This window comes from Lagenorhynchus albirostris, chromosome 10 (genome assembly GCF_949774975.1).
Source record: "Lagenorhynchus albirostris chromosome 10, mLagAlb1.1, whole genome shotgun sequence".
NCBI lineage: Eukaryota > Metazoa > Chordata > Mammalia > Artiodactyla > Delphinidae > Lagenorhynchus > Lagenorhynchus albirostris.
This window is the reverse complement of record NC_083104.1, coordinates 7,212,951-7,228,017: the sequence shown is the minus strand read 5'-3', so window position 1 is coordinate 7,228,017 and position 15,067 is coordinate 7,212,951. Positions and strand designations below refer to the sequence as shown.

The 15,067-nt window shown below is 41.5% G+C and overlaps 1 protein-coding gene across 4 annotated transcripts in view; it reads left to right on the top strand.

Annotated features, from left to right (window-relative positions):
* Window positions 1-15,067, top strand: part of FANCD2 (FA complementation group D2) — a 55,187-nt gene that overhangs the window by 18,685 nt on the left and 21,435 nt on the right. For 3 of the 4 annotated variants that reach the window (XM_060163866.1, XM_060163865.1, XM_060163868.1), the window contains 11 exons: window positions 1,373-1,507; window positions 2,697-2,828; window positions 4,520-4,630; window positions 9,141-9,250; window positions 10,762-10,822; window positions 11,491-11,610; window positions 12,057-12,130; window positions 12,439-12,585; window positions 13,117-13,217; window positions 13,517-13,632; window positions 14,674-14,782. In XM_060163866.1, coding sequence (XP_060019849.1) covers window positions 1,373-1,507; window positions 2,697-2,828; window positions 4,520-4,630; window positions 9,141-9,250; window positions 10,762-10,822; window positions 11,491-11,610; window positions 12,057-12,130; window positions 12,439-12,585; window positions 13,117-13,217; window positions 13,517-13,632; window positions 14,674-14,782 — 1,216 coding nt within the window. The remainder of the gene's footprint in view (window positions 1-1,372; window positions 1,508-2,696; window positions 2,829-4,519; window positions 4,631-9,140; window positions 9,251-10,761; window positions 10,823-11,490; window positions 11,611-12,056; window positions 12,131-12,438; window positions 12,586-13,116; window positions 13,218-13,516; window positions 13,633-14,673; window positions 14,783-15,067) is intronic. The other variant, XM_060163867.1, reaches the window with a different exon arrangement.

The following is a 15,067-nucleotide window of genomic DNA, read 5'->3' as shown; positions in this document are numbered from 1 at the left end:
TCTAAAAACCCCTGAGTATAACAGGATCAGAGGAATGCTAATAGAGATGTAATTTTGTATCTATTGAACCATCACTGTTTAGCCATTCAACACTATGACCCTGAGATGATCATTCCTGTTGAAATATAAACCATTTGAATTGGAATTTTATAATCTAGGAATGGTGTTTTCCAGGTGAATATTCAGGATATTAATAGTGTATATAGCTTCTTAGAAAACTGGGTGAACCAGAGGTTTAGGACCTGACTTAGGAACTAATGAGAATATGTAGCTGCGTCTTCAGACTTTATATTTATGGGCTTCCCTGGTGGCACAGTGGTTAAGGATCCACTTGCCAATGCAGGGGACACGGATTCGAGCCCTGGTCCAGGAAGATCCCACATGCCACGGAGCAACTAAGCCCGTGCGCCACAACTATGGAGCTTGTGCTCTAGAACCAGCAAGCCACAGCTACTGAAGCCCTCGCGCCTAAAGCCCGAGCTCCACAGCAAGAGAAGCCACCACAATGAGAAGCCTGTACACCACGACAAAGAGTAGCCTCCGCTCGCTGCAACGAGAGAAAGCCTGTGCGCAGCAACAAAGACCCAATGCAGCCATAGATATGTACATACATACATACATACATACATAAATAGACTTTATATTTAGGAATGGATTTAAAGTTTGTATTATTTTATCTTACAGTTCTTTCTGTGCTTATTTCTGCTATGATACATGTTTTGGGCTATAATTTTGCATAGGGCAGAAACCGTATATAATTTTTATTGCATTTTCCTCAGTAAAGCATTATACCCATTTCAGTGCTTAATTTAAGATTTTGTTTTAATTGTGATGATATCAGTAAAGAAACTGGACATAACAACTCATTATTTATTCTGGTTCCATTAATGTCCACCTATACTACCTTCTTGGTAGGACATGATCAGTTCTCCTCTTGATGTTCTTTAAAAGAAATCAGTTTAATTAGCATTGAACCTTATAGACTGATTTCAAATCATAACCAAGGCAGAGGAGACCTGCTATATCCCCAGGGAGGCAGTATGATTAAGTGAGGATATTGGGATTTAGAAGATATGGATTCTAGTTCCAAACTGGGCAGATAGGAGCAGATTACCAGCTATTAGGCTTGTGGTTTAACTTCCTTGAGCTTACAGGTCAATTCTTACCCGTACGTTGAATCTCACTGATCCTGAGAGAAACTCAGAATGGTGAAGGATTATTCTGAGTAAAACAAAGATTAAAGTTCCTTAAGTTAAAATGAGAATTGGGGAGAACTCTGACATCTTAATAGGGTTAGCAATAGCAACTCTAGATGCTGTGATAACTAAGTTTCTCCCACAGCTTCATTTCTCTCTACTCTTCCCTCCTCAAGGTTCTTAAGGATATTTGTCCATCCATTTTGTCACTGGCGCAGAGTTTGTTGCACTCCCTAGACCAGAGCATAATTTTGTTTGGCAGTCTCCTATACAAATATGCATTTAACTTTTTTGACACTTACTGCCAGCAGGTATGTTGAAATGTTTATTTTGGGAAGGAGGGAACAGGGAAAAGGAAAGAAATGCAATTCTAGGTGACTTGCATGTGATCTTATGTTTTTATTTCTTCTTGTTTGGAAGACATTGAAGGAGAAAGAACTCTGAACTGGGAGTTGGGAAAACTTAATTCTAGTCCTAGTCTCAAAATGAGATTGGACTTGAGGATCTAACTCTGTTTTGAGCTTTAAAATTCTCTGAGTCTAAAATAAGGTCCAGCTCCAGTCAACTTCAAACAAACATTGGCTTAAAGGGCTGGGGTTATCGTGCAATTTTCAGAGTACAGTAATGGCAGTTTTAAACTTAGCTCTAAATAATCAACTGCCAATTGATCCTGGAGTTGTTCTCTAGAAAAAAGTGTGGTGGAAAAGAAATGAAGGAGAAATGCCTGAGGGCCTAACCCTGTTCCCATGAACACGGGACGCCAAATTTAGTAGCACATATCCAGTCAGGGAGGGCTGTACTTATGGAAAGTGATTATGAAAACAAAGTGTCTTATTTTGTATTGTTTATGTATGCTATACCTTTATTAACAACATTAAAGCACATTTGAATGGAACTTTTAAAAATGAAGACAAAATTTTTTAAATTTAAAACAGAACTATAGACTCAGCTGGCATGAGATAGCTACTGCACTCGAGAAAACCATGTGACTCAGTGTGGAGCAGCAGTATAAAGGAAAGGGAGAATGACATCTAAAACTTTTGGGGGGAATCATCTTAATGTCGTAGAGACAACATCATTACCCATGTTTACTTGAAACATACAAGTCTAACTTGTAAAAACCTTTAGCTCCTTGAGTGCTACCTTTTCAGTAAATTTCAATAGATTAAGTACAACCACAATTTAATGGGTAATATTTAACCCATATGAGAAAAAGAAAAAGACTACGCCAGGGAGCAAAATCAGGAGGGTTTAGACAGTGCTCACTGGTAAATTATGGGAAATAAAGTGAAGACTGGATGGTAGTGTTGTTAGAGTGACGTAATCCTAAACCTCCTGAATCTAACATTAATGAAAACTAGTTAATAGAATTAGATGATGGGATGGGGTGGGTTGGGATTTTAACCAAGTTGAGATTGGAATGGCCTCTGGCATGAACCTCTTTAGATGACCATACCATATTTTAGCTTCACACTGTCCTGTTGACTCTTCTCTGTATAGGAAGTGATTGGTGCCCTGGTGACCCATATCTGCAGTGGGAACGAAGCTGAAGTTGATACTGCATTGGATGTCCTCCTAGATTTGGTAGTTCTAAACCCATCTGCTATGAGGCTGAATGCTGTCTTTGTGAAGGTATTTAGTCCTACCACTGACATACTGAATCATTTTTTTTTCTTGCATATATTTGAGAGGTACCTGATATCTATGTTAGTTAACAGCAATTTATTTTGTACTCTAGGTATTGAGCACTGTAATTGGTAGAAGCAGGTGATAATGGAGGTGAGGGTGATGGGGCAAATAATAGAAAAAATAACTCATCTATCTTTGTATTAATTCATTCAGTGAATACTTGTTTTTACCTAACCATGTGCCAGGCTCTATTCTGGGTGCTGTGGATATAAAAGTTAGTCTTTGCCTTTGATGATAGAAAGTAAGACACATAAGTAAGTCACTATAAATACATGATGAATTCTCTAATAACGTGCTGTAGATATACCAGAGCAGGAATAATTAACTGGAGAAGTCTTTAAAGAAGAAATAACATTGGAGTGATTCTTGAAGGATAGAGATTTGACAAGAAAAAGTAAGGGAAGTACATCTAGGCAGAGAACAGTTTGAACAGAAGCAAATTGGCACCACCCACGTCCATGGTGTGCCTGAGGGATGACAGGTAGATTAGCATGGTTGGCGGATAGGATAAGGTGAGCGCTGATGGGAGATGAGGACATAGGACAGGGCCAGATTATGAAGGATCTTAAATACTATGCTAAAGAGTTGCAACTGTATTTTATGGACAAGAGGGAGCTTGTTACAAGTTTTTGTGTTTTTTTTTTAATTCATTTTTTTATTTTTAGTGCGTTGGGTCTTCGTTGCTGCACGTGGGCTTTCTCTACTCTTCATTGCTGTGTGTGGGCTTCTCATTGTGGTGGCTTCTCTTGTTGCGGAGCACGGGCTCTAGGCGTGCGGACTTCAGTAGTTGTGGCTCGTGGGCTCTAGAGCGCAGGCTCAGTAGCTGTGGCGCACAGGCTTAGTTGCTCTGTGGCATGTGGGATCTTCCCGGACCAGGGATCGAACCCGTGTCCCCTGCATTGGCAGGCGAATTCTTAACCACTGCCCCACCAGGGAAGTCCCTTGTTACAGGTTTATAATGAGGGTTTGACATAATCAAGTCTGGGCTTTGAAAGATAACTATGTAGGCCCTGTTATCCCCATTTTACAGATGAGAAAACTGAGGCTTTGCCCAAGGTCAAAAAGTAAGTTGTTCCCCTGTGACTCTTTCCGTATCTGTAGAGGATGAATAAGTAATTCATGGAGTAGAAGCTGAGAAATAAGGTCAGAGACATAACTTTTGGCAGAATATTGTTTTCACTAAGAAAAAGAGAAGTGTGGAGAAAAAGAATAGGAGGAGGGGCTTCCCTGGTGGCGCAGTGGTTGAGAGTCCACCTGCCGATGCAGGGGACACGGGTTCGTGCCCCGGTCCGGGAAGATCCCACATGCCTCTGAGCGGCTGGGTCCGTGAGCCATGGCCGCTGAGCCTGCGCGTCCGGAGCCTGTGCTCCACAACGGGAGAGGCCACAACAGTGAGAGGCCTGTGTACTGCAAAAAAAAAAGAAAAAAGAAAAGGGGAACTAGGAGGAGGTATGTTAGCATGACTAAGCAGAACATCAACCCTTTGGGCTCTGAGCATAGTTTTAGAGAACTGGAGCTTTTGTGGAACAGATGCTTGGCTATCTGTGTGTGCCTCTTATGAGGATTTTAATTTTTTTATTTAAAGGAAAAAAATGTTACTTGCTAATCTCATCATTGGCATTTTTTTGTCCCAGGGCATACTAGACTATCTGGATAATATGTCACCCCAGCAAATACGAAAACTCTTCTATATTCTCAGCACACTGGCATTTAGCAAACAGCATGAAGCCAGCAGTCACATCCAGGTAAGAGGCAGTGTGTTGAGAAAGAATCTTTTAAACCTCTTCAATTGAAATTTGCTGAACAAAATTACTGCAGCCTGTGTAGTGGTAGGAATAGAGTACATAGCTGTAGTCCTAGCATTTGTTTATTCTTTTCTTACTACAAACATTAGGTGTCTACTGTGTGCCAAGCACTGAGATGATAGGTATATATTAGACCTCCTGCCCTCAAGGAGCTTAGTCTGTTAGGGTGAAAATGAGTCTGTAATCAGCTAATTACGAAACTGAGTAAGAAAAGCCACTCAGGTACTGTACTGAGTGCCACGGGGACACAGGGAATTCCCTTGTTCCCTAAGGAACATCTCCATCTAATGTGAACTCCATCTGGGCCTGCTCTTATTTGTGGGCATCATTCATTGAAAAAGCCAGGCAAAAGAACTAAAGATTAGGTTGGAATCATAACTCATAGCTCTTTTATATCTTTAGTGCCACCTTGTGGCAGTAATCCATACTGGCCTGTGACTTTGAACAACCAATACTTTTTTTTTAAACTAAAATTAATTGGCTGGGTAATATACACGCATGGTACAAAATTCAGAAGGTATAGAAAGGTAGTGAAAGATGTCTCCTCGCTCTCAGTCCTCTAGGCATCTGGTTCTCTAAAGGCAATCGCTGTTATTAGCTTATGGCTTTCTGAGATGTTCTGAGAATTAACAAATTTGTATTTACTTGTATACCTATATTCCACACCTTACCCTCTTGTTCTGTGTCTTGCTTGTTTCATTTAGCAGTACAGTTTGACGATTTCTTCATGTCAGTAATAATAGAACTACATCATTATTTTATTTTATTTTAATTAATTTATTTATTTATGGCTGCGTTGGGTCTTCGTTGCTGCGTGCAGGCTTTCTCTAGTTGTGGCAAGCGGGGGCTACTCTTCGTTGCAGTGCACGGGCTTCTCAGGGCAGTGGCTTCTCTTGTTGTGGAGCACGGGCTCTAGGCGCACGGGCTTCAGTAGTTGTGGCACATGGGCTTAGTAGTTGTGGTGCACGGGCTTAGTTGCTCCACGGCATGTGGGATCTTCCTGGACCAGGGCTCAAACCTGTGTCCCCTGCCTTGGCAGGTGGTTTCTTAACCACTGTGCCACCAGGGAAGCCCTATTTTATTTTTTAATTGTGGTAAAATATACGTAAGATAAGTTTTACTATTTTAACCAATGTTAAGTGTACAACTCAGTGACATTAAGTACATTGACAGTGTTGTGCAACCACCAGCATTATCCATCTCCAGAACTTTTTCATCATCCCGAACAGAAACTCTGTCCCCATTAAGCAATAACTCCCCATTCCCTTTCTCTACACCCTGGTAACCTCTAATATACTACTATGAATTTGCATCATCTAGGTACTTCATTTAAATAGAGTCGTACAATATTTATCCTTTTGTGTCTGGCTTTTTTCACTTAGCATAATGTGTTCACGGTTCCTTCACGTTGTAGGATATCTCAGGACTTTATTCCTTTTTATGGCTGATAGTGTTCCATTGTGTGTATAGACTGCAAGTAGTTTATCCATTCACCCATTGATGGATATTGGCTTTTTTTCCATCTTTTGGCTATTTTGAATAATGCTGCTATGAACATTGATGTACAGGTATCTCTTTGAGTCCCTGTTTTCACTTCTCTTGGGTACATACCTAGAAGTGGAATTTCTGAGTCATGTAATGATTCTGTGTTTAACATTTTGAGGAACCACTAAACTGTTTTCCACAGTGGGTGCACCATTTTACATTCCCATGAACAGTAGAGGGTTCCAATTTTTCCACATCCTCACCAACACTTATTTTCTATTTTTTATGTTTAACTATCCTACCGTTTGAAAAGTGGTATCTCATCGTGGTTTTGATTTCCATTTCCCAGATGACTAATGATGTTGAGCATCTTGTTGTGTGCTTATTGGTCCTTGTATATCTTCTTTGGAAAAAGTCTATTCAAGTCCTTTGCTCACTTTTTTTTTTCTCACTTTTTTTTTTTTTTTTTTTTTTTTTTTTTTTGCGATAAGTGGGCCTTTCACTGTTCTGGCCTCTCCTGTTGTGGAGCACAGGCTCCGGACGCGCAGGCTCAACGGTGGCTCATGAAGCCTAGCCACTCCGCGGCATGTGGGACCTTCCCGGACTGGGGCACGAACCCGTGTCCCCTGCATCAGCAGGCAGACTCTCAACCACTGCGCCACCAGAGAAGCCCCTCACTTTTTGAATGGATTATTTTTTGTTGTTGTTGACGTATAGGAGTTCTTTATATACTCTGAATATTAATCCCTAATCAGATATATGATTTGCAGATTTTTTCCTCCTGTTCTGTGGATTGTCTTTTTTTTTTTTTTTTTTTTTGCAGTACACGGGCCTCTCACTGTTGTGGAGCACAGGCTCCGGACGCGCAGGCTCAGCGGGCATGGCTCATAGGCCTAGCCGCTCTGTGACATGTGGGATCTTCCCAGATCGGGGCACAAACCTGTGTCCTCTGCATCGGGAGGAGGACTCTCAACCACTGCGCCACCAGGGAAGCCCTGTGGATTGTCTTTTAATCTTGATAGTGTTCTTTAACGTAGTTTTGATGAAGTCCAACCAATCTATTTTTTTTTCTTTTGTTAGTGGTACTTTTGGTGTCATACTTTAAAAAAATTGCCAAATTTGAAGTCATGAAAAATCTCCCCTATGATTTCTTCTCAGAGTTTTAGTTTTAGCTCTTAAATTTAAATCATTGATTCACTTTGAGTTAATTTTTAAATATGGTGTAAGATAAGGGTTCAACTTCATTTGTTTTTAAACAAGCTAGTTTTTATTTTTTTTATTTATTTATTTTGGTTGTGCCGGGTCTTAGTTGCGGCACACGGGATCCTCATCGCAGCGTGCGGGATCCTTAGTTGTGGCATGTGGACTTCTTAGTTGCAGCATGAGGACTTCTCAGTTGCAGCATGAGGACTCTTAGTTTCGACATACGAACTACTAGTTGCGGCATGCATACGGGATCCAGTTCCCTGACCAGGGATCAAACCTGGGCCCCCTGCATTGGGAACGCAGAGTCTTACCCACCGGTCCACCAGGGAAGTCCCTCAACTTCATTTCTGTGTGTGTGGGTATCCAGTTTTTTCTAGTACCTTTTGTTGAAAAGACTCTTTTTCCATTGAGTGGTCTGGGCACCTTTGTGGACAATCAATTGGCCGTATGTGTGAGGGTTTATTTCTAGGACTGTTGGCCTAAATGTGTGTCCTTATGCCGGTAGCACACTTTTGATTACTGTAACTTTGTAGTACTTTTGAAATTGGGAAGTGTGAGCCCTCCAAATTTGTTCTTTTTCAACACTGTTTTTTTTTTTTTTTAATTCTAGTTTTTGTATTTATTTTTTGGCTGCATTGGGTCTTTGTTGCTGCGTGAGAGCTTTCTCTAGTTGCAGCGAGTGGGGGCTACTCTTTGTTGTGGTGTGCGGGCTTCTCATTGCGGTGGCTTCTCTTACTGTGGCTCTAGGTGTGTGGGCTTCAGTAGTTGTGGCTTGCAGGCTCTGGAGCACAGGCTCAGTAGTTGTGGTGCATGGGCTTAGTTGCTCCACGGCATGTGGGATCTTCCCAGGCCAGGGATCAAACCCATGTCCCCTGCACTGGCAGGTGGATTCTTAACCACTGCACCACCAGGGAAGTCCCTCGAGATAGCTTTGGCTATTAGGGGTCTCTTGAAATTCCATATGAATTTTAGTATGGGTTTTTCTATTTCTGTAAAAAATGCCGTTGGTATTTTAATAAGGATTACATTGAATGAGCATATTATCATCTTAACAATGTTCAGTCTTCCATTCCATGAACATGGGATATCTTTCCATTTATTTAGGTCTTCTTTAATTTCTTTCAGCAATGTTACGCAGTTGTTTTTTTTTTTGCGGTATGCGGGCCTCTCACTGTTGTGACCTCTGCCGTTGCGGAGCACAGGCTACGGATGCGCAGGCTCAGCGGCCACGACTCATGGGCCCAGCCGCTCCGCGGCATGTGGGATCTTCCTGGACCGGGGCACGAACCTGTGTCCCCTGCATCGGCAGGCGGACTCTCAACCACCGCGCCACCAGGGAAGCCCTGTTATGCAGTTTTTAATGTATAAGTCTTTTGCCTCCTTGGTTAAATTTATTCCTAAGTACTTTTTTCTGTTTGATTACTTCTACCTGATCAGCCAACAACATTATGATAATTTACATTATCTATATCAAGCAACTATCACAATGGTAACAATAATAGCTGTTATTATTGAATGTCTACCATATGTTGGGCCCTGTTCTTGGAATTTTTCGTAATTTGTCTCTGATCCTTGAAAAACCTTTCCCATTTTATAGATGAAAAAAATTGAGACTCAGAAAGATGAAATGACTCACCAAAGACCACACAGTTAGTAAATGATAGAACCCTTGCTATTCTAGGGTTTTTGGCTCTAATATTCGTAGGCTCTTTTGCTGTACCATTCCAACATCTTCATCTTTATCATTGTTTCCTTGTAGGATGACATGCACCTGGTGATACGAAAACAGCTCTCTAGCGCCATGTTCAAGTACAAGCTCACTGGTATTATTGGTGCTGTCACTATGGCTGGCATCATAGCAGCAGACAGGTATGCATGGAAATTCTGATTTCTGTGGCTCATGGTCAATTAATCAAGTTGCTGTCTTAAAAAATAAATTGTTACATTGTGTAGACATCATTGTAACAGAAGACATTAAAACCATAATAAGAGAAGTGAGCAAATGTTTGTTGCCACTTTTCCATGTTGCAGCATGTGGGATCTTTCGTTGCAGCGCGTGGGATCTTTCATTGCGGTGTGTGAACTCTTCGTTGTGGCGCGTGGGCCTCTCTCTAGTTGTGGTGCGTGGGCTACGGAGTGTGCGGACTCTCTAGTTGTGGTGCACAGGCTCCAGAGTGTGCGTGCTCAGTAGTTGCAGCATGTGGGCTCTCTGGTTGTGGCGCATGGGCTCTAGAGCGCACGGGCTTAGTTGCCCTGCGGCATTTGGGATGCTAGTTCCCCAACCAGGAATCGAACCCCGTCCCCTGCATTGGAAGACAGATTCTTAATCACTGGACCACCAGGGAAGTCCCCTATGTTCCTTCTAATCTTGACTGTATATACTACATATAATTTTTACAGAATTGCAATAACAGTCATTACATTCTGATGGTTTAAAACTAGGGATTGCTAAGAAATTAAGTTCTAGAAGTGTTTCTAAAAAAGGGAAACCCTGATCTCCCTGGGATGCATTCTTCTGCATCTGCTCCAATCCTGGGCACTAGACAATACAGGTTTCTCCACTGCTGTGTTATTCCTGTCTGGAACACCATGTTTGATATAAATAAAGTCTTCCTGTGGCTTTTTCCCCCTTTGCACTTTGATGCCACAATTGTAACACCTAAAAGAAGCTTGGGGCTTGATAAGTTGTTACCATTGCAAAATGAGATTGGAATTTAGTTCATGCTTCTTGGAAATGATTTGTCATGAATTTCTGGCACCTCAGGAAACATCCTTAGAGTCATCATTAGTAATCCGTAGAGGCTGCATAGTATACTGGTTCAAAGTTCATTCTCTGGAGCCATACTGCTTGCCTGGGGTGAAATACTGGTTCCGTTATTTATTAGTTGAATGATCTTGGGTAAGTTACCTTACCTCTCTGTACCTTTGTATTCTCACATCTGTGAAATAAAGATATTAATAGTATTTACTTCATAGAGTTGTTGAGAGCATTAAATAGAACAATGCCGAGTGCTTGCCCCTATGATTTTTACTAATTTAATGTATCCTTAAAAAAATCTAAGATAACCATTGTTTGCTCTAATCCACATTTTGTATGGTCTAAATAAATACTTGGGGACTGGCTTGGTGGTCCAGTGGTTAAGACTCCATGCTCCCAATGTAGGGGGCCTGGGTTCCATCCCTGGTCAGGGAACCAGATCCCGCATGCTGCATCAAAGACCCAGTGCAGCTAAATAAATAAATATTTTAAAAACAAACAAACTTGTCTGTGCTTTCGTGCACTTTTATTTCCACCCCAATCCCAAGGAAGGCACATTTCTTAAATTTATTGCCAGTTGTTACAAAATATTACAAAAATGGGTCTAAAATAATGTTTTTAGAAGTAGATCTTCCAGTTTGACCCCAGGGAGAGGAGACCTCAGCAGTGAACAGTGTACACAGGTAAGTTCTTGTCGTGTAGTTGGATATGTTTATGAGTAACTGAGGAATTGCTTCTGGTCACTGTCACCTTGCCAGGAAGAAGGCTTTTTTTTTCAAAATATGTTTTCCTGAACTCATAGCTTTTGTAATTTGTACCACTCTTTTGTCCTTTAGAATCCACTGGCTTGGGTTGTATTTTAGTTCTGTATCTGTCTAATCTTCCTAATTAAATTGTAAATTCCTAGAGAGCAAAAAAGGTGGGTCATGTTTGAGAGTAGCAGATTGACTGGAGCATAGGGACAAGTAAGTGTGTAATTGGAGAGTTGGAGCTAAAGCTAGTTTGGAGATAGAAAACAGAGAGCTCTGAATGTGAATCAAGACATTTTGATTTAATTTTTCCACAGAGGTAGTCCGTAAGGGTTTCTTAGCATAGAAATGGCATAATCCAAGCTTCGCTTTAGAGAAATTAATCAGTTTCATGTGTATGATGGATTGGAAAAGAGATGAGATTCAAAAGAGATGGATTGGTCAGGAGGCTTAGGAAGAACCTCAGGTGAGAGGTGGTGATAAGAGCTTTGCCAGTGAAATCGGAAAGGGAAAAACTTACTACTGAATGGGGTGAATGGTGTTTAATTAGGAAGCACTGGCATCCCAAGGGCTGGACCGTTCTTTCTCTTCGACTGCTCCAGGTAACCTCCTTGCTACAGTTGGTTCATTCCTGCAGTGAGCAGTCTCCTCAGGCCTCTGCACTTTATTATGATGAATTTGCCAACCTGATCCAAGGCAGAAAGCTGGCTCCACAAGTGCTGGTATGTCCAAGTATCTTTTCTTAAAGCAATGAAGCATGAGGGCTGCTTTACTATACATTCTTCAAACCCTTCCCTCTGTTGTGCTGCAAAAATAAAAAGATCTTCCTGTGAGCTCTCCCATATTCTAATTGGGAAGGCTGTTCTGACTCACTCGGCCCCAGGCCTCTCCTCTGAGGCCTCCTTCATATAATAAAAATAAGGGATGAGGATGATGAGCATGTGGTTAATGATATTGTTGAAAGCCACCATCTATTCTGTGCCAAGCACTGTGTTAAGCATTTTTCATGTATTATGTCTATTCCACATCAGAATGATGAGGTATGTATTATTGTTATTTTCTTTTCAGAAATGAGGAAACTGAAGCTTTAGAAAGGTTAATAGTTTATTTAGGGCTTTATAGCACATATACCCTGGTCTACCCAGCCTTTTTTGTTTGTTTCCTAAAGGAATGGGCTGGGCAGACCATCTTTAATGATTTCCAGGATGCCTTTGTGGTGGACATCTGTGTTGTTCCAGAAGGGTAAGTACCGTTTACCCACTGACATGGTTGTACCGGTCAAGAAATTATGTCAGTTATGTCAGTTGCTGGTGCAAACCTCAGAATGTCTTGACCTCAGCCAAGTCTAGCCCACTCCCACAACTTCCCTCCTCCCAACCCCAGTACCCCGGCACCCCCAGCTCCAGGATTGCTAAAGGATTCCCCACTTGTTCTTTGTCCTCTTTCTCACTTCTCCTCATAACAGAGGAGATTAGTTTGTTCTAGTGGTTTCTCCCATAGACTTGCCATACCCTTGAATTGCGGTATCAGATTCTGGGTTCTCTCCACAGTGACTATCCATTTCCTGTGAAAGCTCTCTACGGACTAGAAGACTATGATAGTTGTGATGGGATTGCCATCAACCTCCTGCCACTGTTGTTCTCTCGGGACTTTGTGAAAGATGGGGGTAGACTGACTTCGCAGGAATCAGACCAAAAGTCAGTACACTTTTTCTTCTCTAAAACCTCTGTTGGTATTTTGAATGTTCATGGGGAATGCCGCAGTTCATGCAGTCTCTTGAGAACTTGATTGAAAAGGATTTCTCCCAAGACAGGTGGTATATGGATGGGCTCCTAAGAATGGGGCAGACTCCTTGTTTTCTCCCAGACCCTGGGTTTGGGATTTGCATTGAGTCATGACAGCCAACAGATATTCTGTGAGGCTGCTTTTGTTTCTGTTCCTTTTTCCCACCCATGAACGTGTTTGTCTATCTCTGCCACTCTTAACACCCTCCTTCCGTCTTATCTCCACTTCCTCCTAACACATGGGCATTCAGTCTACTTACCTCTGTCTTCCTCCAATTTAGTTCATTATTTATTTGGTGAGCATCCATTACATTCCTTGTTATATGTTCTTAAAAGTAGACATTTATTTTGGGCAAACCTCCTTAATTATAAGGTTGGGCTCCCTATAAACATGGACTAATGTGTCTATAAACCGTGGTCTAAAAATGGATTTTTCCTTCCCAGATTGGTTTCTCCGTTGTGCCTGGCTCCCTACTTCAGGTTACTGAGACTTTGTGTGGACAGACAACATAATGGAAACTTGGAGGAGATTGATGGTTTATTAGGTATAGGATGAAGTTATCAGATCCTTTCTTCTTTGTAACCTTTCTTTGGTAAACTTAGGGAAGGGGCAGACTGGTACATGTGTGTGGGGGAAGGAATTTTTTAACTTCACAGAGAATTTTAGATTATATTTATTGACTGCTGCATGATATGGAAGTATTTTTGAGACTAATCAAAGCTTGACCTTCAAATACTAGTTAAAGGGGAAAGTAAGTAGCAGGAGAGCTAGCTCTAGGGGCAGCATCCATGTTCTGTTGACTTGAACTAAAGGGGATTAGAAATGTTTGTCCTTCTCTTTCAGACTGTCCTATATTCCTCACTGACCTGGAGCCTGGAGAGAGACTGGAGTCCATGTCTGTTAAAGAGCGTTCATTCATATGTTCACTTATATTTCTTACTCTCAACTGGTTCCGAGAGGTGAGCAGAGTTACTAGGACAATTCACTTACTGTCTGTAGTTTCTCTTGAAAGGAAACAGTTTCCTTGGTTCCACGAGGCTCCTTAAAAATTCTTCACCAACCACTAACCCCTGTGTGTTTCTGCAGAGGTTGTATCCTACCCTTCCCTAATCATATGCGCCTCCTGATGCAGCGAAATCAAAATACTTAGAATTCACTTACTGTTGCCCATGCTTTACTACCTCCAAGCCTTTTCATGGTAATCTACTTCTGCCTGGAATAACTTCACCTTCACCACTGTGAAAATACTGTTCCTCCTTACATCACTATGCACTTAATGTTTCGATTTAGTGAGATCAAGTGATTGATAGTTTTCACTTTCCTTTACAGTATGTTTGTGCTTAATGAAATGCACGATCATAATGAAATATAATGAAAATGAAATGCAGAAAATGATGGTAACATCTTACATCTATATCACACTTCCTTTCTCATGCATATTATTTCTGAGAATGTTTATTCACTTGAAATATCTCTTCTTATCCCGACAACTATATTATGATGTAGGCGGGATGGATATTATTATCCTCGTTTTACACATATGGAATTGCAGGTACAGAGAGTTCAAAGTCATTAAAATTTATCAAACACATGTGCCAAATGCTGGGCTAGTTTCTTTATTCACACTTAATCCATATGACTGCATTCCAGTTTTATAGCTGAAGAAATAAAAGCTCAGAAAGGTTAAAGACTTGGCCAAGGTCACACAACTAGTAAGTAGCAGACTAGGATCTGTTTCACCGAAGTGTATACTTTCTAGCTATTGTGTTGTTCCACCTTATTACTTAACTAGAAATAAGTAGAACCAGGATTAGAAGTTAGATCTCCTCTATTGGCCCAGAGCTTTTTCTTTACAGCCCCTTGCTGAGAACACTTTGACATTTCTCACTAGACTCACAGATGCTGTCACCAAACAACTCTTTTAGCTCTCGCTGAATAACGCAAACAAGGTTAAAATCTGAATAGTTCACAGTGTGAGAATATAATTTTTACTTCCACAGGTTGTAAATGCCTTCTGTCGGCAAACATTACCCGAGATGAAAGTGAAGGTGCTCACCCGGTTAAAGCACATTGTAGAGCTGCAGCAACTCCTGGAAAAGCACTTGGCAGGTGAGGGAAGGGTCCTGTATTGCAGCCCTGCTGGGCAGTGGTGAGGAGATAGCAGAGTTAGCTTTTAAGCCAGACTCAACGATAGCTGCCCCCGACTCGTGGGACAAGAAAATGGTTGCTCAACAAAAATTTTAAAAAATGAGTACATCAGACTTCCCTGGTGGTGCAGTGGTTAAGAATCCGCCTGCCAACGCAGGGGACACGGGTTCGAGCCCTGGTCCGGGAAGATCCCACATGCCGCGGAACAGCTAAGCCCGTGTGCCACAACTACTGAGCCTGTGCTCT